Source organism: Ranitomeya variabilis, chromosome 2 (genome assembly GCF_051348905.1).
Source record: "Ranitomeya variabilis isolate aRanVar5 chromosome 2, aRanVar5.hap1, whole genome shotgun sequence".
Classification (NCBI taxonomy): Eukaryota; Metazoa; Chordata; class Amphibia; order Anura; family Dendrobatidae; genus Ranitomeya; species Ranitomeya variabilis.
The window spans coordinates 186,156,570-186,180,984 of NC_135233.1; the positions used below are offsets into that span (position 1 = coordinate 186,156,570).

The following is a 24,415-nucleotide window of genomic DNA, read 5'->3' on the forward strand; positions in this document are numbered from 1 at the left end:
ATAGTAGGGTATGGAATAAATTCTTAGACTTTTACACGGTACCGTTCACTAAGCAAGTTCCAGTCACACCTATTCTAGAGTTCTTGCAAAAAGGCCGAGAGTTGGGGTTATCTGTAAACACCTTAAGAGTTCAGGTCTCGGCATTAGGAGCCCTATATGGATGCAATATAGCAGCTAATAGGTGGATCTCCAGATTCATAAAATCTTGTGAACGTAGTAAACCGGTCCATATTCCCCGTCTACCTCCGTGGGATTTAAATCTAGTGCTAGAGGCCTTAACCAGCTCCCCATTTGAGCCACTAGATTCAATACCTTTAAAAATCCTGACATATAAAGTAGCCCTCTTGGTAGCCCTAACCTCAGCTAGACGGGTTAGCGACATCCAGGCCCTATCAGTAGACCCACCCTTCTTACTGATATTCCATGATCGGATAGTCCTAAAACCAGACCCCTCATACCTCCCTAAGGTAGCGTCCACCTACCACAGGTCCCAAGAGATATTTCTCCCTTCCTTTTTTGATTCACCTGTAACTCCAGAACAGCACAAATTCCACACCTTAGATGTCAGAAGAGCCATCCTGACCTATATAGAAAGGTGTCAGACATGGAGGGAGAGTAGGGCTCTGTTTATCTCCTTTCAGGGCCACAAGAAAGGACATGGGGTCACGAGAGCTACCATATCTCGATGGATCAGAGATGCTATCTGCTTGGCCTATACGTCAAAAGGCGAGATTCCTCCAGCGGGTATTAAAGCGCACTCAACACGAGCCATGGCTTCCTCCTGGGCGGAACAAGCGGATGTACCGATCCATTTAATATGTAAGGCCGCAACTTGGTCTACACCTTCTACCTTTTACAACCATTATAGACTTGATCTATCTGTATCTTCTGATCTGACCTTTGGTAGAGCTGTTCTTAATACAGTAATCCCACCCAAATAATGAATCTCTGAAAATCTCTCATGTGGGGTGCTGTCGTGGCGAAGGGTAAAAAGCCGGATTACTCACCGGTAATGCTCTTTTAATGGGTCCACGACAGCACCCATTTACTACCCTCCCTAAATTATGCACAGCTCTTCCTTTTAAATTCACAAATAATGGTTGTATAGAGTTTAAGATATTTTGCTGAATAAGAATTAATACTAAAGCTTTTTGCGGTTCCCTTTTTGTACTCTGTAAACTAAACTGAGGAGGAGAGGGGACCGCCTCCTTTTATTCTGTAGGTTTCCTGTTCCTATGGGGCGGATCCCTCTCTCTCATGTGGGGTGCTGTCGTGGACTCATTAAAAGAGCATTACCGGTGAGTAATCCGGCTTTTCAGTTGCACGTATTTCAGTGCCACGTATTTCAGTGCCACGTGTTTCAGTGCCACGTGTTTCAGTGCCACGTGTTTCAGTGCCACGTGTTTCAGTGCCACGTATTTCAGTGCCACGTATCACGTATTTCAGTGCCACGTATCACGTATTTCAGTGCCACATATTTTAGTACCATGTATTTCAGTGCCACGTATTTCAGTGCCACGTATTTCAGTGCCACGTATTTCAGTGCCACGTATCACATATTTCAGTGCCACGTATTTCAGTGCCACGTATTTCAGTGCCACGTATTTCAGTGCCACGTATCACGTATTTCAGTGCCACGTGTTTCAGTGCCACGTATTTAAGTGCCACGTATCACGTATTTCAGTGCCACGTATTTCAGTGCCACGTATTTCAGTGCCACGTATTTCAGTGCCACGTATTTCAGTCACGTTTAGGGTTAGGGGTAGGGTTAGGGTTAGGGTTGGAGGTAAAGTTAGGGTTGGGGCTAAAGTTAGGGTTGGGGCTAAAGTTAGGGTTAGGGTTTGGATTACATTTACGTTTGGATTAGGGTTGGGATTAGAATTATGGGTGTGTCAGGGCTAGGGGTGTGGTTAGGGTTACCGTTGGGATTAGGGTTAGGGGTGTGTTTGGGTTAGGGTTTCAGGTAGAATTGGGGAGTTTCCACTGTCCAGGCACATCAGGGGCTCTCCAAGCGCGACATGGCGTCCAATCTCAATTCCAGCCAATTCTGCGTTGAAAAAGTAAAACAGTGCTCCTTCCCTTCCGAGCTCTCCCGTGCGCCCAAAAAGGGGTTTACCCCAACATATGTGTTATCAGCGTACTCGGGACAAATTGAACAACAACTTCTGGGGTCCAAGTTCTCTTGTTATCCTTAGGAAAATAAAAATTTGGGGGCTAAAAATCATTTTTGTGGGAAAAAAAAAGATGTTTTATTTTCACGGCTCTGCGTTATAAACTGTAGTGAAACACTTGGGGGTTCAAAGTTCTCACAACACATCTAGATAAGTTCCTTGGGAGGTCTAGTTTCCAATATGGGGTCACTTGTGGGGGGTTTGTACTGTTTGGGTACATCAGGGGCTCTGCAAATGCAACGTGACGCCTGCAGACCAATCCATTTAAGGCTGCATTCCAAATGGCGCTCCTTCCCTTCCGAGCTCTGTCATGCGCCCAAACAGTGGTTCCCCCCCACATATGGGGTATCAGCGTACTCAGGACAAATTGGAAAACAAATTTTGGGGTCCAATTTATTCTGTTACCCTTGTAAAAATACAAAGCTGGGTGCTAAAAAATCATTTTTGAGAAAAAAAATAAAAATTATTTTCACGGCTCTGCGTTATAATCTGTAGTGAAACACTTGGGGGTTCAAAGCTCTCAAAACACATCTAGATAAGTTCCTTAGGGGGTCTACTTTCCAAAATGGTGTCACTTGTAGGGAGTTTCAATGTTTAGGCACATCAGTGGCTCTCCAAACGCAACATGGCGTCCCATCTCAATTCCAGTCAATTTTGCATTGAAAAGTCAAATGGCGCTCCTTCCCTTCCAAGCTCTGCCATGCGCCCAAACAATGGTTTACACCCACATATGGGGTATCATCATACTCAGGACAAATTGCACAACATTTTTTGGGGTCCAATTTCTTCTCTTACCCTTGGGAAAATAAAAAATTGGGGGCAAAAAGATCATTTTTGTGAAAAAATATGATTTTTTATTTTTACGGCTCTGCATTATAAACTTCTGTGAAGCACTTGGTGGGTCAAAGTGCTCACCACACATCTAGATAAGTTCCTTAGGGGGTCTACTTTCCAAAATGGTGTCACTTGTAGGGAGTTTCAATGTTTAGGCACATCAGGGGCTCTCCAAACGCAACATGGCGTCCCATCTCAATTCCAGTCAATTTTGCATTGAAAAGTCAAATGGCGCTCCTTCCCTTCCAAGCTCTGCCATGCGCCCAAACAATGGTTTACACCCACATATGGGGTATCAGCGTACTCAGGACAAATTGCACAACATTTTTTGGGGTCCAATTTCTTCTCTTACCCTTGGGAAAATAAAAAATTGGGGGCGAAAAGATCATTTTTGTGAAAAAATATGATTTTTTATTTTTACGGCTCTGCATTATAAACTTCTGTGAAGCACTTGGTGAGTCAAAGTGCTCACCACACATCAAGATAAGTTCCTTAGGGGGTCTACTTTCCAAAATGGTGTCACTTGTAGGGGGTTTCAGTGTTTAGGCACATCAGGGGCTCTCCAAACGCAACATGGCGTCCCATCTCAATTCCAGTCAATTTTGCATTGAAAAGTCAAATGGCGCTCCTTTCCTTCCGAGCTCTGCCATACGCCCAAACAGTGGTTTACCCTCACATATGGGGTATCAGCGTACTCAGGACAAATTGTACAACAACTTTGGGGGTCCATTTTCTCCTGTTACCCTTGGTAAAATAAAACAAATTGGAGCTGAAATAAATTGTGTGTGAAAAAAAGTTAAATGTTCATTTTTATTTAAACATTCCAAAAATTCCTGTGAAACACCTGAAGGGTTAATAAACTTCTTGAATGTGGTTTTGAGCACCTTGAGGGGTGCAGTTTTTAGAATGGTGTCACACTTGAGTATTTTCTATCATATAGACCCCTCAAAATGACTTCAAATGAGATGTGGTCCCTAAAAAAAAATGGTGTTGTAAAAATGAGAAATTGCTGGTCAACTTTTAACCCTTATAACTCCGTCACAAAAAAAAATTTTGGTTCCAAAATTGTACTGATGTAAAGTAGACATGTGGGAAATGTTACTTATTAAGTATTTTGCGTGACATATGTCTGTGATTTAAGGGCATAAAAATTCAAAGTTGGAAAATTGCAAAATTTTCAAAATTTTCGCCAAATTTCCATTTTTTTCACAAATAAACGCAAGTTATATCGAATAAATTTTACCACTAACATGAAGTACAATATGTCACGAGAAAACAATGTCAGAATCGCCAAGATCCATCAAAGCGTTCCAGAGTTATAGCCTCATAAAGGGACAGTGGTCAGAATTGTAAAAATTGGCCCGGTCATTAACGTGCAAACCACCCTTGGGGGTGAAGGGGTTAAAAAAAAAAAAAAAAAAACACTCAAAATGCATGTTCCAAATTATTATGCACAGCAGAGTATTCAACCTTTTTTTTTTTATTTTGAACAAAAAAATGGTCAATTGTGAAGTTATAAGCATTATCAGCTTATTACAGAATGAAATCAAACAGTTTTCAAGTGAAAACTTTATTCTAGGTGATGTTACATTTGCACATAGAACCCCTTGTTCGAAAGAAGCTTCTGAGCTCTCTCGTCCATTGAATTTGTCAGTTTTTGGATGGTTTCTGCTTCAATTGTTTTGCATGTGGACAGAATACCCTCCCAGAGCTGTTGCTTAGATGTGAACTGCCTCCCGCCATCATAGACACTCCTTTTGATGATGCTCCAGAGGTTCTCAATGGGGTTGAGTGTTGTGAATTCTGCTCTTGGGCTCCCTCCGGTGGTTGTAAGTGGTAGCGCTGCTGTCTCTGAATCACAGCACTTATCAGGTGTGTTCACTTTTTGCAATTGTGACTGGGCTATTTAGTCTTGCTTCATCCTTTAGTCAGTGCCAGTTGTCCATTGTTCCTGGAGGATTCACATCTCTGCCTGGTCTCTCCTGCTTTGCAGTTCTTTTCATCAAAGATAAGTTCTGGCCTTGATTTTTTGCTGTCCACATGCTGTGGCCTTATTGTTCAGTTCTTTTCCATGTTTTTTTGTCTTGTCCAGCTTGGTCTGTATAAGGATTTGTTTAGCCAAGCTGGTATCTCTGGAGATTCAGATGTACCCTCCATATCTTTAGTTAGCTGTGGAGTTTTTGTATTTTCTGTGGTGGATATTTTCTAGTGTTTTAATACTGACCACATAGTACTCTGTCCTATCCTTTCTATTTAGCTAGAAGTGGCCTCCTTTGCTAAATTCTGATTTCAGTCTGTGTATGTTTTTTCCCTCTCCTCTCACAGTCAATATTTGTGGGGGGCTGCCTATCCTTTGGGAATTTTCTCTGAGGCAAGATAGAAAAGGGAAAACTATCTCTAGGGGTAATTAGTCCTCTGGCTGTGTCGAGATGTCCAGGGAGTGCTAGGTACATTCCACGGCTACTTCTAGTTGCGGTGTTAAGTTCAGGGTCTGCGGTCAGTACAGGTACCACCTCCTCCACAGTATGTCTCATGCTGCTCTTAGGCCACCAGATCATAACAGTTGAGGTCAGGGGAAGATGGTGGCCACACCATAAGTTTGTCCTCTTTTATGCCCATAGCAGCCAGAGATGCAGATGTGTTTTTGGCAGCATGAGACGGTGCATTATCTTGCTGCGGAAAGCACGGTTCTTCCTCTTGAACCATGGCAGGGAGTGTTGTTTTAGAAACTCCACATAGATTATAGAGTTCATCTTTACCCCTTCATAAATGGGCCGGCAATCTCTCTCCATGATTCCAGCCCAAAACATTACTCCTCCTCCTCCTTGTTGGCGCCTTAGCCGTGTTTTCATGGGGTGTCCATCAACCAGCCATCCTCCACTCCATCCATCTGGACCATCGAGTGTTGCACGGCACTCATCGGTTTACAAAACAGTTTGGAAGTCAGTCTTCATGTATCGTTTGGCCCACTGGAGCCGTTTCTGCTTGTGTGCAGTGGATAGAGGTGGTTGACAGGATGGCTTACGCACAGCTGCAAACCTCTGAAGGACCCTGCATCTTGTTGTTCTGGGGACGTTGGAGGCACCAGCAGCTTCAAAAACTTGTCTGCTGCTATGACAAACCATTTTTTTGCAGCTGCTCTTTTAACCTTACGCAATTGCCTGTTGGAAAGAGTCCTCAATTTTTCCTTATCAGCACGCACACGTGTGTGCTGGGAATCCGCTACATACTTCTTGATTGTGCGATGATCACGATGAAGTGTCTTGGCAATGTTGATTATAGTCATGCCTTGACCTAAATACTTTGCTTCTCAGCAGCCGACACATCCTTTTTCTTTCCCATTTTGGCCAAAAATGTGGGCTGCTTAATAATGTGGAACAGCCTTCTTAATTAGTCTTGCCTTTATTTGGACACACCTGCCAAACTAATTTGCACAGGTATCTGCAATTGCTTTCAGTGATATGAAGAGCCCTGACACACATCACCCTCAATGAGTTTAAATGACAAACCAAAAAATTCTTACCTTATCACTCCTAAACTTTGTGATTAATAATTTGGAACAGTGTATTTCATTTCTTTAACCTTATTTTTCTTCTTCCGTTTGGACTCCTACCATATGTATGTCTATTATATTTGTACTGCTTGCTTTCTCGTGTCTTGATAGAACTGCGAGGTCTGCTGGGTTAATAGGCTTTTTATCCCCTTCCACACACAGTTCTCCACATATAATTAACCTTGCGCTCCATGTAACAGATGGCACATTGCGTTTCCACCACTAGGAGGCGCTGTCCTCTGTGTACACTGCGCATGCACTGATGCCATCATATTTCTTAGTTCCTGCATATACTGCGCATGCGCGGGACTCTACTCACGTCCGATAATGTCACCGGCAGGGTCCTCACACTGGGCAATCGCGCCGCATGGTACAGCTTGGCGCAAGCGCAGACGTACCCCCACACACCACATATCTGCCCATCATGAGCGAGGCCTCTTTCCGGCATGCACTGTATATGCGTCGGCGCCATCTTGCGCCTCACCGCTCTTTCATTCTCAGAACACACAGCGCAGGCGTCTCAGTGCATCCGGTCAGGTGACCGACCGGGCCTTTATATGGCGCCAGGATGCCACTGACTGCAGCCTTCTCCTGCGCTTTGATACATTCTGTGTCAGCCATTACCACTTGGCCACCAACGCTGCCTCTGGCTACTAGGATCTCCGCCACCTATGTGAGGTATCGCCATCCATCAGATAAGTAACTGGGGTTTTCTCTATGGCTACGGTCTACATTGATCCTTTCTCTCACAGCTAAATTCGTGCATACCCCCCCTCTGGCTAGTGAAGCATTAAGGAAGAATCCTAGGCTGGCTTTTGTTTATCCTATACCTTGGCAGGTAGTGTGCGGCTATATAATCATGATGTATGGGCCCACCAGACAACACACCCATTGTATGCATTTCTTTTCATGGCTATACCCAATATTTATATACAACCCTACACTACGACGGCAACCTTTTTGCTACATGTCTGGCTTCAGAAATATAAAAAACCTATTGGCAAGTACATTATGGCTATTTTCTTCCACATATTAGGGGATATACTGGGGCCCTCCCTGTGGGATACGATTAACATGGCTATAATTTACCTATACCATCACATCCTGACTTTGGGACGTATAATCTTTATGGTCTGTATCCTCTACATCTTGCTATACTATATCAGCCCATCTGGGTGGCTGGGCCTAAAAATACCATTACCAGCCTGCCTTACACATTAGGGTGTTTCATTTTGTATGGTAAAAATGAAAATGTCAAATTTTTGCAGACTTTGCTTACGATCCGAGTCTCACTAATGTAAAAAGTATATATGCCAAATTTCAAGACGATCGAACAATATTTAAGGTCGCACACTTTTATCAGTTTAATAAAAGTACGCAAAAAAACAGATTTTCAATGTTAAGTATTTTTTATTAGAAATTCAAACAACTAAAAACTTAGAATAAGGCCAGAGTCACACTAGACCGTAATAAGGACGAGTGCTATGCGATAAAAAATCGCATAGCACTCGGACCAGTATTTTACTATGGGGCAGCTCACATCACTGTTTTTTTCCCCAGCCGTTTTCAGTGTGCGAGTGAAATTGCAGCATGCTGCAATTGTCACCGACACTCGGCCGAGTCTCCGCTCACTCGCACCCATATAAGACTTGGATATCATCCGAGTGATGACGCTGACCTGGCAATGGAGGAGATGGAGAAATTCAATTCTCCGCCTCCTCCACAGCTGTGCTCCGATCTGCTCTGAGCGTGAGGCTCGGAGCACAGACCCATGACCCTTGTCTCCTGCTGACAGCAGAGCAGGAGCCGAGTGTCATTAGCATATCACATCGGATGCAATACGCTAGTGTGAGCCCGGCCTAATAGTGACAATAAACAGTAACATTGATAGGCAGTATCATACGTATTAAATGATTCACACTATTGTGCTGTGAAAGATACAACTCCTTCTTTTGTTCCCTTGGTAAAGGCTTTTCTATGATACTCGACAACTCTTAACAAGAACTGTTTCTGTTGTTCATCTCTGATAGAATTATTAAACTTCTTTATCAGAGCAATGCCCCTTTCCGCGGTGTCATTCACCACCTTAAGAGCATTGATGGAGCTTCTTAGTGTATCACTGCAATATTCTTCTATGTCGTGGATCCCAAAAAATTGAAAGAATGTCTTTGTTATGCTTGTAACAAAATCGCTGATGTCTTTTCCTTCAAAAATTAGGTTTTTACCTTCCAACCGTTTCAGTTCCTTTATCTTTGCAGGTTTCATTCTTAAATTTTCAAACATCTTATCCTTCTCAGCCTGACTGATACGTTCATCCAAAAATGACAATCTTGTGTTAGTTTCTGACAGATTCCAAATGTGTCTCTTAGCCACTGTGAGGGCACGCTGGATAATATTGCAAAAAAGCTATAGCATCTCAAAATTATTCTTTGGAGTCCATCAACTTACAACTGCCTTGTGCCAAAAGCGGACATATATTAGACAAGAAAAAGTGCTACTTTTCTTATTCTTTTCAATTCGGTATTAGAAATATGCAATTGTTTAGTGAATAGCACAATTTTGAGTACATATATGGCCTTTGCCATCCACCTTGCTTCAGTCAGAGCCCCTGAAACCCTGAATTCAAAATAGTTTTCTTCCCAACCTCTAAGATATAAAAATGATAGTTGTAATAGCTCTTTGTATTCTTCTCTTGGATGACTGTCATCTTTCAAGACATTGTTGAGGTAGTCCACCATTTTCACACGTTGTTCTTCTAGAAAACCTTGAATGGGATTTTCTTCATCTAACATCGTGGAATAAGACTTCTTATCAACTGAATTCCACTGATTTTGGAATTTTCGGAAAATCTGGATGTCAGGACCACTTGATGGTATGTTACAGCAGTTACCAAACACTCCTTGGGTGTGGTGGCAGCAAGCCAACCACAACAATGGTAGCCCAAATTTAGTTTCAATTCTGATACATGCTCCTTGGATTGTTCCTGTATTAGATGCAGTTGTATCGAAAGATATACCAATGATACGGTCACGTAGCGTGAATCGGTCCACCTCCTGAATAATAACTTCAGCCATTAGCTCACCAGTGCCTTTCTGAGCCACAGGTACTACAAGCAAATGCTCAAAATGTTTTCCAGTTACAAGAACAGGAACTCTATCTTCTAGAGTTTTGACACTCCCACAGGCAACTGAGGGCAACAATTCACTATCCCAATGTAAGACTAAATGAGGAGGATTTTCAAACAGTGACGTTTCCACGTTCTCAGCCATTTGTCTTCTGTTAATCACCCGAGCTCGTAAAACGGTAGATGGAGATATGGAAATGCATGAAACATAGTGACCAAGGTTGTCGAATGGAGAGTGTTATGGACCTGGTGGTTAGGAGCACCCGGAATGACCTGATGAGTAAACTAGAAATCAGAACAAGCTCTGGGAAAGTGGGAACTCTGCTGACCGCAAACACTACTCCTATCACACACACACTAGAAATAGCCGTGGAGCGTACCTAACTCTCCCTAGACGCCTCTTCACAGCCTAAGAGCTAACTACCCCTAAAGATAGAAATAGAAGCCTAACCTTTCCTCAGAGAAATTCCCCAAAGGTAAAAGGCAGCCCCCCACATGTATTGACTGTGAGTTAAGAGGAAAGTCACAAACACAGGAATGAAACAGGTTTTAGCAAAGGAGGCCAGACTTAACTACTTAGTCAGAGGATAGAAAAGGGAACTATGCGGTCAGCACAAAAAAACACGCAGAGTAAGCAAAAAGACTCCCCACACCGACTCACGGTGTGGAGGTGCCACTCTGCACCCCAGAGCTTCCAGCTAGCAAGGGAATATCATGATAGCAAGCTGGACTAGAAATAGCAGTACTAAGAAATATATTCAGGAAGCAGTAACAAAAAATGAACTAGCAAAGACTTAGCTTCTGCTGGAGTAGACAGGTCCTCAGAGAAGTCCAAGAGAGATCTGAACCAATTCTGAACCATTGACAGCTGGCATGAAGTAACGATCTAAGTGGAGTTAAATAGGGAAGCTAGCATAGCAATAAACGAGAGCAGCTGACAAAGCCAACCTCAGTGACCAGCAGTTCCGCTCAAAGCTACCAGAGGGAGTCCAAGAGCAGAACTAACCAAAGTACCATTCATGACCACAGGAGGGAGTCCGAGAACGGAATTCACAACAGGAGAGTTGTTCTCGATCCCATGTAGCCATGAGTGTGTGGTCAAGAGGTTTTAATCTACGACCTGCACAAGATTTTTTCACTGGTGGTGCAGAAAATTCGTCCTCTTCGTGAATTGATGATGATGGAGATGAGATTGAGTGTTCCACTATAACTGTCTTGTTCATTTTGGCGATTTCTTTATAATGTTTCATCTTGTATGCCTCCTTTTTTTTTTCTGTATTTATTTTCTTCCAAAGACATACTGATAGGGAATTTAGATTGTGAGCCCCATCGGGGACAGTGATGATAATGTGTGCAAACTGTAAAGCGCTGCGGAATATGTTAGCGCTATATAAAAATAAAGATTATTATTATTCTTTTTAATTTGTGAGGCAAGAACCTTATCTACACCACTCATTGATGAACTCATACAATCCTCTCTGTGTCACATAAGGAATGCTTTATCGTCTTCTAGTATTCATGGACATCACATATTGCCTGGCAATATCAAATAGCTCAACAAGATCACCTTTCCAAATCTGCCGCTTCATATTTGCTTTGTCAGTGTTTCTTGATTTCTCTTTACCCAGATGTTGATATTCCTTGTATAACTTCTGTATATGAGTTAGGATATTCTCCTCTGTCATGACAGGGATACTTGCTTTTCTCCACACTTCCTGTAGTTTAATACTTGTGGATTTAGCAGCACACAAGGGTGTTTCTTTCATGTCCTTGTGATGGTAAATAAAAACTAAAAGCACTTGTTCGTTGGAAGGGAGTCGAGCTCCCAAAAATTCACCACCAGGCACCTTTTCAAATAACCAAATTCCCTTTCTAGTACTCATTTTCAGTTTAACTACCTGCGAAACATAATAGAAACACAACATACACATTAGTGTGATGTCGATGATACATTTTCATGAATTTCAGTACTTTCAGATAAAAGTGATCAAAGTGTGCAACCCCTGAATATTTATCGATTTTGCAAAAAATTTTTACATGCATTTTTTAGATGACTTAGACCAAGGATTCAAGCAAAGTCATATGAAAATCATAGCTTCGGAAAAATGAAACACCCTATTACACATATATTCTGTCCATTGGCTCAGCCTATTCTAACATGTACTCCCTATTGCCCTCTACAGGACTGTGTCTCTCTATTTCTGGCCTGTGTTCTCAGCGACACCGTAGATCTATCTAAAGACAGCGCCACATAAGGGTACGCTCAATGGTTCTTACCGCTTCTTGAGTAGCGGTTTTTGAATAGTGTTTTGTTTTGAATAATGTCTTTCATTATGTACTCCGTATCTCTGTAAACCTTTCCCTCCATTTTTGTATTCTTATACCATATGTCATATTATGCATCAATTTACATTTTGATATCTTGTATGATACAACTTTATATTTGGCACTGATCCAGACATGTTTTCGACATTGTATATATGTAAATCTTATTGTTATTTATTGTTCTTCTATTTTATTTCAGCGATAATGTGATCAAGGCCACAGGTTGGCCGAAACGTTTTACTATTTCACTATTATTGGTTAAGCAGTGGAAGGAAAAAAAAACAATAGTCTTTTTCACTTGCATATAACAAAATAACATTTATATCTGATCTAAATAATATACAGCATTTATACAATATGTTCTCAATTCAAAAAATGATAGCAGTACAGTGTTTTTCAATGTACCAGAATCTACTAGCAAAACACACTGGAAAATCACCAAAGTGGACATTTTGAAGACTCTTTAAGACATATTCATTTGTGAAATGTTCTGTAGATCCTCTAGAAAGTGCAACTTCATCCAGACAATGCTAAACAATTATCCTGTTACAGATGTGTGAGGCTTCATTACTTAGACTTCAGAATATCTTCCCAATGAAATTCACCATCAGATGTCTGAGGTTTGCTTTTGGGCACAACTGGAAAGCTTGACTGCATTTTCTCTCTGAATTCTTTGAGCTAAATAAAGAAAAGCAAGAAAAAAAATATGCATTAATTAAAAAAAATAGTGTCTAAAACAAGTAAATGCAATATTCAGATTTTATAGTGGATTTCATCTTTCATGGCTGTAGCACATATCAATCGCTTACTTTTTACCTGTTATTGGGCAAAATTTTGTGGTCGTTCTTATGGGTACATTTCTATTGATCGCTATTGGTGTTTGAATACCTCCTATTTGCGTTCCATGAGTTGGAACGCATGCCCACCGTATTCATATCCGGTTCTCTGGGGTAAACAGGAAGTTATGTCATGGCTATCACCGGACGTATTTGGTGTGCGCTCAAGTCGGGAGTGCATATATCAATGATATCGGCCAGCAAGAAACGACACCTCCTCTTTTTTTCATTATGCTCTCCAGCATGGAACGCACGCCAGAGCAGGTGAGAGCATACATGTATTCACAATGGGAAGAAAAGGCAATTAGTAGGTGAACATGCAACAAAGTTGCAGAGCACATATGTCCAGCTGGCAACCGCTCTCCAAACTTCATAGGCCATCCATATATGTATTCCAGGACCTAATCCTAGATCCTTTCCCTTCAATGTCACTTTCCAAACTCACTCACTAAACATGTGTCTTCTTCCCCCCTCCATGGGATCAGCCCCCTGTGGTGATGGCTCCCCTGGGTCTACTATCCCCATCCCGACAAAGGGCCTAGTGGCTGGGATAACAATGGCTTGAAGCTCCTGAGATACTGATGAGATTACCAGAATGATTGCTTTACATTTACCTTTAGCAATCTCCTGTCTGACCTTATATACACATAAGATCCAACCAGCACGTCTTTCTCTGCTTGCTGTCACTAAATGGAAACATTGATTCCTGAGGTTGAACTAAGGAGCAAACAAATCTCTCCCAGCAAGCAAATCTCTAATAAAACACAGCAAGAAAATCTATAATAAAACACAACAATATCAATGTAACAGGTTCTCCATGCTGGAAAAAGTCTACAACCCTTAGAGCCATGGACTCCGCTCTATGCGCATTGGTCGAATAGTCTTTAATAAGTGGTCAGCTCCTCACACCTTCTGATGCCATTTTGGTTGACTAATGCTCCTGCAGTCTTTCAGCACTTTGTAAATGACATTTTCTGTCACCTGACAGGTAGATTTGTTGTGATCTATCTTGACCATATATTGATTTATTCACCTGACTTCGAGTCACTTCAGCTACATATCAGGCAGGTCTAACAGATACTCAGAGACAATAAATTATTTGTCAAACCAGAGAAATATATGTTCTTGGTTCAGGAGATCCCTTTTCTGGGTTATTTCTTATTGTTCACTAGTTTTAGCATGGATCCAGCAAAAGTCTGGGAGGTATTGAATGGGATCGTCCTGAGGACTTAAAGGCGTTACAAAGGTTTTGGGGTTTCACCAACTACAACTGTAAGTTAATCAAAACCTTTTTGGTAGTGGCCAAACCTTTGACAGATATGACCAGGAAAGGGACAGACTTTTCCAAATGGTTCAGCCCGGCCAGGGAAGCATTTTATACCTTGAAAAAATGTTTTGCATCTGCGCCGATTCTTTTAGAGCCTGACGTCACTCAGCCATAGAAGTCGACGCCTCTCAGGTGGGGGCTGTGTTGTTGCTGGATGCACATCGTGGTAAATGGCATCTGTGTGCCTATTTTTCTAAGAAACTGTCGTCCGATCAGAAATAATATGACATTGGTAATACGAAACTCTTGGAAATTAATTGGGCTTTTGAAGAGTGGTGACATTTTCTGGAGAGGGCAGTTCATCCAGTCATGTTAATCAATGATCATAAAAATCTTTTATATTTAGAATCTACTAAGTGTCCAACACCTAGACAGGCAAGAAAGGTTGTTGTTCTTTACCAGATTTAACTTTTTTGTTACGTATAGGCTGGGAATAAGAGCGTTACAGTGAATGCCTTATTTAGCTTTCCTAAGGGTGGAGATAATTGTGACCTGGTTCCTATACTACAGAAAGGGCAGGTTATTGAATCTATATGTTCTGACCTTGAGAAGGAGGTGGTAGAGGCTCAAAAGAATGCCCCTTTTGCCTGTCCTTTAGGTAAACTGTATGTACCTGTCAATCTCCATTTTAAAGTTTTAAGTAAACATCATGTTAGGGCTAACGAAACGCATCAAATAATTAGAAAGATAGTGTAAGGTGCGTTCGCAGCCCGAGGTCCACCGTGCAGAGATGGAACCTGCTGCTAAGTAATGACGGACTATATGGCGGTATAATATGGATTCACACACAGGTTAACTTCACCCAGTATAAAGAAAGCGAACCCTGTTGCATCACAGGGCCGTGGTACCGCACAAAGAGCGCAAGCAAGGAACCCAGGACTCCAGCGCTGCAAGGCTGTTGTGCTATCCACTGCGCCACCGTGCTGCCCACTAATACTAATAATAAGTCCCAAAAATTGAACAAAAGACTACAATAACAGATATTAATACAATACTACTTACTGAATTAGTAAAGGGAGGCCAAACAATCCGAGGTTAGGTCCAGGAAGTGGCGCAGTACAACGGGAGGGTGGGGTAGTCAGAGACGAAATCCAATTCACTAGCCGGGGTCAGGAAAACAAGATATGCAATATAGCTTACAGGGAGCAGGCACAAGAAAAGTCAGGTCACAAGCAAAGAGTCAAGTCCAGGAAGGGAATAAAGTCAGGCTGGGTCAGGTGCAGAGCACAGAGAGATCAGACTTATACAGGCACCATTAAGTATACGATTGACACAGGGTGAAGGGGCTAGCATGCTTAAGTAGAAGACTAATCAAGAAAAGTGAATACATGATGCAGCACAAACCCAGCACAACCTCTCACAAAGTAACATATCAGACAGGAACAGAGTGGAGATCATGACAGTTCGGGAGTATGTAGCTGCCTGCAGTGTTTGTGCCAAGACCCCTCCTACTCATCCGTCTGAAGCTCTCCAACTGGAGATGAGCGAATACTTCAACTTTCGATTCGGATTACGTTCACCGAATTTGCAATTTTCGCCGATTAATTTGTCCAATATTGACCGAACACCATTCACGTCAATGGGAGGCAAAAATAAACGCATGCACAACACCTTAGAATGGCCCCAAATGCTGACAAAACACATCAAATGAGGGACAGACACCAGGAAAGTGACCTCAATTCACCCACAGTACAAATTGCAGAAACTGCAGCAATAAGGCCAGCATGGGGTATTGGGGTCTGGGACAGCATTTAAAGCTTTCCAATGAACGTCACAGTAAGACGAGTTGGGTGAGGGATCAGTGTAGGGCCCCATTGCTGGGAGCCCTGACACCATGTGCAACACATCTACCTGCTTTCACACTCAGGTGCCACAAATATCAGTTTTCTAAACTACCATTGTCAGAAAAATTTTAAGGATAGTAACACAGGTAGTTGAATACAAGGAATTGGAGGCCTGACAGTCTCTGAGGCCTACTACTACAAGCAACATGCATGAAGGAGACCCAACCAAGAGTCTACACATTTACAAAACAGATACTAACAAAGTGGCCTCAATTGCAATAAAGTAGAATTAGTATAGTGGAGACCAGCACTTCTTCCACTACAGCCAACCCAGCAGATGGAGACTGTAACAGGCAACGTGTTCTGTATCCCTCTGAAAGCTTGAAAGTGGCATAACTAGGTGGCCTACCAAATCCCTACTCAGAGAAGTGGCAGCAGGCAAAAACTGCGAACCAATGAGGTACAAAGAGGTGGCACCAAGTGATACTCTATGGCTGACCTACAGAATGTGGCAGTAGACCCTCTACAGCGGGCAAGCTGCTAAGGCCCAAAGGAGGGATGAAAAATGCAGGCAGGCACTGTAAAGACTCTGGAACCACGGTTGCAGATGGGACCAGCTGAGGAACAGAAAAGCACTGGCAGGTGCAGTCTGGACCGGGTGTTTAATGGGTGTTGGTAGGTGTGATATGGAACAGCTGATGGACAGAAGAGCAGACAGGTACGAGCAGATGGGTACAGGGTAGACAAGCAGATGGACCTGGAGAACCTGATGTCAGGAACATGAGGTATTTGACTTCTATGATCATGCACACTGAGCTCTGCTACATCCCTTAAAGCTAAGCACAGACATGCTGTGGGCCATTCCGACCCCCTCCCTCTTCTCACTCTGCCTGTGTGTGTAATTCAATACCCTGACTAGAATAACTGAAGAAGTCTTATGGCTTTAAGCTGCTAACACCAGACTCTGAAAACTACTCATTCCCTCCTCCCAATCAATACCAGCTGAAGCTGGTATAGCCACTTCCAAACTGCATGGATCTCTTTGTTCTATTAAAGTGATATACAGGGGCACCGATCCGGGCTAGATATATAAGAATTATTTATTCCGGATGTCCATCGATAGCTCTACAACTCCCTGAAACCGCTAGAAGCTAAACCTAACGAGTGCAAAGTGCGGGTTTCTTCGTAAGCGGTTCAGGTAATTACTCCTTGCATACACGTAAAAGAATCCACAGGATGTGGGGCACATTCTGATCATCGTGTCTTTTGTATACAAGATTCCTACAACGATATGGGCATAAAAATAATTTTTCTAAGTAAAGGGGAGGTTTCAGCCCCTAAGTGCCTGGGTTTGAGGCTAGGAAATAACTGTGTGAAGGAGTCTTGCAGTGTCTTTTGTCTGGACTCTAGCTGGTCTAGAGATGTGACATGCACCTTGATGTGTCTTCTTTTCAATTTTAATCCTTTTTATTTGTAATTGTATTGTACATATGATAATTGTCTCCTTTAGGATATCTTTTTACACTTTGTAAACACTGCATACCATTTTTTGGAGTAAAATATATAATTTATTAGCTTGTCTCTCCTTGTTCTATAACGAACTGTCGTGTCCTCTGAGGTGAATGATTGGGGTTGGTTCCGGACCCATTAATACTTGGAAAATCGGAGTTCATGGCAGCATACTTTGTCCTGTGCAATTGGGCGTCTTTGCAGTGACTTGCGGCATTGATAATTATTGTTCCCGCCTGTGTGGGAGTAGTTATATCACCCTCGCTGCAGCGTGCCCAATAGCCAGTACATAGCAGGCAGCCCTTCTGGCGACTAATTACCCTAGGTGCAGTACCCTTACTGACCTGAGGGTAAGAGGGGCGCCAGAGAGCTGCAATGATAAATGTAAGGTTATACACATGGGAAGAAGGAATCAATATCACCATTACACACTGAACGGGAAACCACTGGGTAAATCTGACAGGGAGAAGGACTTGGGGATCCTAGTTAATGATAAACTTACCTGAAGCAGCCAGTACCAGGCAGCAGCTGCCAAGGCAAACAGGATCATGGGGTGCATTAAAAGAGGTCTGGATACACATGATGAGAGCATTATACTGCCTCTGTACAAATCCCTAGTTAGACCGCACATGGAGTACTGTGTCCAGTTTTGGGCACCGGTGCTCAGGAAGGATATAATGGAACTAGAGCGAGTACAAAGGAGGGCAACAAAGTTAATAAAGGGGATGGGAGAACTACAATACCCAGATAGATTAGCGAAATTAGGATTATTTAGTCTAGAAAAAAGACGACTGAGGGGCGATCTAATAACCATGTATAAGTATATAAGGGGACAATACAAATATCTCGTTGAGGATCTGTTTATACCAAGGAAGGTGACGGGCACAAGGGGGCGTTCTTTGCGTCTGGAGGAGAGGTTTTTCCACCAACATAGAAGAGGATTCTTTACTGTTAGGGCAGTGAGAATCTGGAATTGCTTGCCTGAGGAGGTGGTGATGGCGAACTCAGTCGAGGGGTTCAAGAGAGGCCTGGATGTCTTCCTGGAGCAGAACAATATTGTATCATACAATTATTAGGTTCTGTAGAAGGATGTAGATCTGGGGATTTATTATGATGGAATATAGGCTGAACTGGATGGACAAATGTCTTTTTTCGGCCTTACTAACTATGTTAAAGTTCCAAACCAGAACTGGGAAGTGGGATATAGATAAATACCCTTCAGAAGGAACCAGGCACAACCAAACAACCCTGGTTTGTGACAAATTGGTGTGAGTGGTGGGGGTGATAAAGGTATCTTCCCCGTGAACCGTGACACCTGACAACTAGCAAGCATGCAAGGCAAACTAACAACGTAGCTCAAGCACCTCTATATTGCAGAAACCTTAAATAGGTGTCACCCAGCTATAGCTTGGGAATACCTTAGGTTGATGCGTGTGGTCCCTTTAAGAGGGAGGGAATGCATGAGTGCGCCCTCTAAGCATAGTTCTCCATCCTACAACTGAACCCTGGTGGACACCGACACATAGGGGGTGAGATGAGGAGGTGATGTGTGAGTGGGAGATACTGAATGCCTTGTCTGTTAGGTATGAGATTCTACAAAGGGCCAGGTTTGTAATGTCAACAGATCAGAAAGTCCACTGTCCACTGTGTCAAAGACAGATGCCAGGTCCAAAAGAAGGAGAACAAACTCGCGCGGCTTTCATTTGGCGGTTAGTAGGTTGTTGGTGACTTTAGTCAGGGCAGTTTTAGTGGAATGGTGTGGTCTGAAGGAAGATTATACGTGGTCAAAGAGGAAGCAAAAGGAGAGGTGGGAGGACAGTTCAAAATGGACATGTTGTTCCAATAGTTTGGTGACATAGGGGAGAAATTATATGGGGCGATAGGTAGACAGACGGTGGGGTTTTTGAGGATGGGTGTGATCGAGGTATGTTTCAATCAGGATGGAAGACACCAGTTGTTAGTGACAAGTTGAAAAGGTGGGTTATGCTTGTGATGAAGTGTGGTAAAGTTTGTAATGAGGTGGGACGTTATTGTGTCACGTTCACAGGTGGTGAGGCAAAGTATTTAGATGAGAAGAGAGGGAGGCGAAACTGGTGGACGCAGGAAAGAAATGAAAATTCTGAATAGCTGTTTAGTGTTGTGAGACAGGTTTGATATGACTGTTTGTTTTGCATTTTTAAGACTTCTGTTACTGGACGGGCATCTCTGCTCCCTTTCTTTGGCAGCCGTACAACGGTATACTTTGTAGATGAGGGCCAGAAAGAACATGTGCTCCAGTAGATGGCAAGCGCTGCATCAAGTGGCCTCTGCTCCTCGTCCTCCACCTTAACATCACACACAGTACAGTCCTCAGTGGTGGATCCCCAATTAACCTTTTTCCCCCCACTTCACAACTGCAGGCATGCAGCTGATTAGCTCAGTAGAGGAGGAGGATGAAGATGAAGAGGTTACGAACACACAGTTATGCAATCACGACAACCAATGCATCCTGAGGCCCGACTCTGACAGTGGACAGCAGCGTTCACAGTTCTGCAGTTACCTTGCTTTGGTCTTTTTTCATATTGGCAAAAATCACGTTATCTGTCAACTTTTTTAACAACAACCTAGTAGAGTAAAAAAAAATAAAATAATTTCAGTACTACATGCATGACCTGTCACATGCGTGATCAACATAGTTAATCTGGGAAGGTCATTGTGTTAAAATTCAGACTATCGGGTCTCGCCAACCACATCTTCTGGTTCTTCCTCCTCCCTCACTGTGGCAAGTGTCACACAGGTCTCTGGCCGGAGAATCTCCACTTGTTTACCTCCTACTTTTGGGGTAATTGATAGCCTGTAAGCTGATACGGAATTGGACATGCCTGCTGTTTTTGACTGATCTTACATACCAAGCATACCCCCCATTTCTCAATCCACCATAACATTCCCGCCCGCACCTCTCACAGTCCAGCAGCTTGTTGTGTTCACCCTATTCCACCCTGTGTTGGCACAGCAAAACCCTAATTTCTGCAGTTATGCTCACATAAAATATTCTTCACTCCTATACATGGCACAGTTAACAGTTTGAATTTCACAATCTTCAATCTACTAATAATAAACTTTATTTATATATCACAAACACATTAAGCATAGCTTTTCAAGTCAGCACTTCATATAAAACAGTTAAAAGTTCCCAAGTTTAAGATAATCAAACAATTAAAGCAAAAATAATTACGACCCTGTACTTCAGAGCTTACAATCTACAATGAGGTGGGAGTGACAACAATTACAGGTGTTTATTTACAATGATGGTACAACCATCTTGAGGAAATGGGGGTAGATAAAGGCTACGTGAGCCTTTTGGGTATGGTACAGTTTGATGGTGAATTATGTTCAGAGAAGTAGAGCATAAGCTGTATATTAGTGTTGAGCGATACCGTCCGATACTTGAAAGTATCGGTATCGGAAAGTATCGGTCGATACCGGCAAAGTATCGGATCTAATCCGATACCGATACCCGATACCAATACAAGTCAATGGGACTCATGTATTGGACGGTATCCTGATGGTTCCCAGGGTCTGAAGGAGAGGAAACTCTCCTTCAGGCCCTGGGATCCATATTAATGTGTAAAAGAAAGAATTAAAATAAAAAATATTGCTATACTCACCTCTCCGACGCAGCCTGGACCTCACCGAGGGAACCGGCAGCGTTCTTTGCTTAAAATGCGCGCGTTTACTTCCTTCCGTGACGTCACGGCTTGTGATTGGTTGCGTGCCGCCCATGTGGCCGCGACGCGACCAATCACAGCAAGCCGTGACGTAATTTTCAGGTCCTCAATGCCTAATTCTAGGCATTCAAGATTTTAAAATTACGTTCCGGCTTGTGATTGGTCGCGTCGCGGTCACATGGGCGACACGACCAATCACAAGCCGTGACGTCACGGGAGGCAGGAAATGCGCGCATTTTAAAATTACGTCACGGCTTGTGATTGGTTGCGTGCCGCCCATGTGACCGCGACGCGACCAATCACAGCAAGCCGTGACGTAATTTCAGGTCCTGAATGCAGAATTAGGCATACAGGACCTGAAATTACGTCACGGCTTGCTGTGATTGGTCGCGTCGCGGCCACATGGGCGGCACGCGACCAATCACAAGCCGTGACGTCACGGAAGGAAGTAAACGCGCGCATTTTAAGCAAAGAACGCTGCCGGTTCCCTCGGTGAGGTCCAGGCTGTGTCGGAGAGGTGAGTATAGCAATATTTTTTATTTTAATTCTTTATTTTACACATTAATGTTGTTTCGATACCGATACCACAAAAGTATCGGATCTCGGTATCGGAATTCTGATACCCGTAAGTATCGGCCGATACCCGATACTTGCGGTATCGGAATGCTCAACACTACTGTATATATAAAAAGGACTTTGATTAGGGAACGTGATAGGCCGCCCTAAACACAATAGTTTTTAAGGAGCACCTAAAAATGTCTATGTTGTGGTTATACTCCTAGTTTCATGGTGGACAAAGGGTTAGAGGTGAGTCATCTAGGTAGGAGATTGAACTGAACCAGACAAAGTCCAGATCAGGGGTGTAACCGTCTTTGTGTCTCTCAGAGTTTGAAAGTTGTGAGCGGCCACGAGAATTGGCTAGAGATAGAAGCTGGGATGCAGTTGGGGAGGTGGAGTTGTTGAAGTCTCCCAGGATAAGGTTTGTCAATTCTGAGGACATAAAGTGTGGACGCAACACATAAAAGTGGTCAAGGAAGTGGGTGGGTGAGACTGGCGGCCGGTATATGACTGCTACTCTGAGGGAGAGGGGATGGAACACCCTGATGGTATGAACCTCAAAAAAGAATGGCACCTAATCGGCCTGCATTTATTTATTGGGTTACAAACAGGATTGTTGTTGGCAGTGAGGAGTTATCGTGGAGTTAGCAGTGAACGTACATCGCGATATACGCATATTTCATGAGTTGTAATCTGGACTTGGATAAGCCTACTAAGATCACAGCGCTTGTTTCTGTATGACTCATGGCCTGTGATCTCTTTGATTATTGCAAGGCCACTGCAATCTGTTGGCCAAAGAAATGCAGCCTCTCCGCCTTATGGATAGTTTCCGAAAGCTGATGGCCATCTCAGTCCCCCAATACCAGTTGCCCTGGCATCATTACTTCTCTAAGAAAGATGTGCCTGCGATACAGCAACAAGTCGCAGGCAACATCACCTATTCCCTGAAAAATTCTATGTCTGTCAGGGTGTATTTAAAAAATGACACCTGAAATGACACCAGGACAGGGGAATTACAGCTATATGAGTGGGCACTGGGTGACTCTGGTGGCTGTAGAGGAAGTCGTGGAAGGGTCTGCTCCACAAGATTTGCAATCCCCAAGGCTTGCAGGGCGCATGGGGATGGGAAAATAAACCACTACACACCATAAGATGGATAACTAAAAAACTAGACAACAGGGGTTGGAGAACGAAACTACTAAATAGCTAGGGTTGTAGAACTAAACCACTACACACCATACATAGTAACATAGTTATTAAGGTTGAAGGAAGACTTTAAGTCCATCTAGTTCAACCCATAGCTTAACCTAACATGCCCTAACATGTTGATCCAGAGGAAGGCAAAAAACCCATTATGGCAAAGCGTAAGCTCCACATTGGAGATAAAATTCCTTCCTGCCTCCACATACGGCAATCAGACTAGTTCCCTGGATCAACGCCCTATCAAGGAATCTAGTATATATAACCTGTAACATTATACTTTTCAAGAAAGGCATCCAATCCCCTCTAAAATTTCAGTAATGAGTCACTCATTACACCATCATGACGGCAGAGAGTTCCATAGTCTCACTGCTCTTACAGTAAAGAATCCGCATCTGTTATTATGCATAAACCTTCTTTTCTCCAGAAGTAGAGGATGCCCCCTTGTCCCTGGTCTATGATAAAAAAGATCATCAGAAAGGTTTTTGTTCTGTCCCCTCATATATTTATACATTAAAATAAGATCACCCCTTAGCCTTCGTTTTTCCCAACTAAATAGCTCCAAGTGTAATAACCTATCTTGGTATTGCAGACCCCCCAGTCCTCTAATAACCTTGGTCGCTCTTCTCTGCACCCGCTCTAGTTCATCTGTTTCTTATACGCCGGAGACCAGAACTGTACACAGTATTCTAACTGTGTTCAAACTAGTGACTTGTATAGAGGTAAAATTATGTTCTCCTCATGAGCATCTATGCCTCTTTTAATGCATCCCATTATTTTATTTGCCTTTGTAGCAGCTGACTGACACTGGCCACTAAATGTGAGTTTGTCAACCACCCATACACCCAGGTCTTTTTCATTGATGGTTTTGCCCAGTGTTTTACAATTAAGCACCGTTATACATCTTACTACTTCTACCCAAGTGCATGACCTTACATTTATCCCCATTAAAGCTCATTTGCCATTTATCAGTAAAGCTTCTAGTTTACATAAATCCTGTAATATAAAATTGTCCTCCTCTGTATTGATTACCCTGCAGTTTAGTGTCATCTGCAAATATTGAAATTCTGCTCTATATGCCCCCCTACAAGGTCGTTAATAAATATGTTAAAAAGAAGAGGGCCCAATACTGACCCCTGTGGTATCCCACTGCTAACCGTGACCCAGTCCGAGTGTGCTCTATTAATAACCACCCTTTGTTTCCTATCCCTGAGCCTGCTCTTAACCCACGTATACATTTTCCCCTAGCCCCATTATTCTCATTTTATGTATCAACCTTTTGTGTGGCACCGTATCAAAAGCTTTTGAAAAGTCCACATACACTACGTCCACTGCGTTCCCTTGGTCCAGTCCGGAACTTACCTCTTCATAGAAATTGATCAGATTAGTCTGACAGGAACAGTCCCTGCAGGACAATGCCAGACCTCATGTGGCTTGAGTGTGTCAGCAGTTCCTGCAAGATGAAGGCATTGAAGCTATGGATTGGC

The 24,415-nt window shown here is 42.9% G+C and overlaps 1 protein-coding gene across 3 annotated transcripts in view; it reads right to left on the bottom strand.

Annotated features, from left to right (window-relative positions):
- Positions 1 to 12,297: 12,297 nt before the first annotated feature.
- TMEM242 (transmembrane protein 242) overlaps positions 12,298 to 24,415 on the bottom strand; it is a 62,625-nt gene continuing 50,507 nt past the window's right edge. For 2 of the 3 annotated variants that reach the window (XM_077283305.1, XM_077283304.1), the window contains one exon: positions 24,298 to 24,381. In XM_077283305.1, coding sequence (XP_077139420.1) covers positions 24,313 to 24,381 — 69 coding nt within the window. In that variant the 3' untranslated portion in view covers positions 24,298 to 24,312. Of the gene's footprint in view, positions 12,686 to 24,297; positions 24,382 to 24,415 lie in introns of those variants that run through there. The other variant, XM_077283303.1, reaches the window with a different exon arrangement.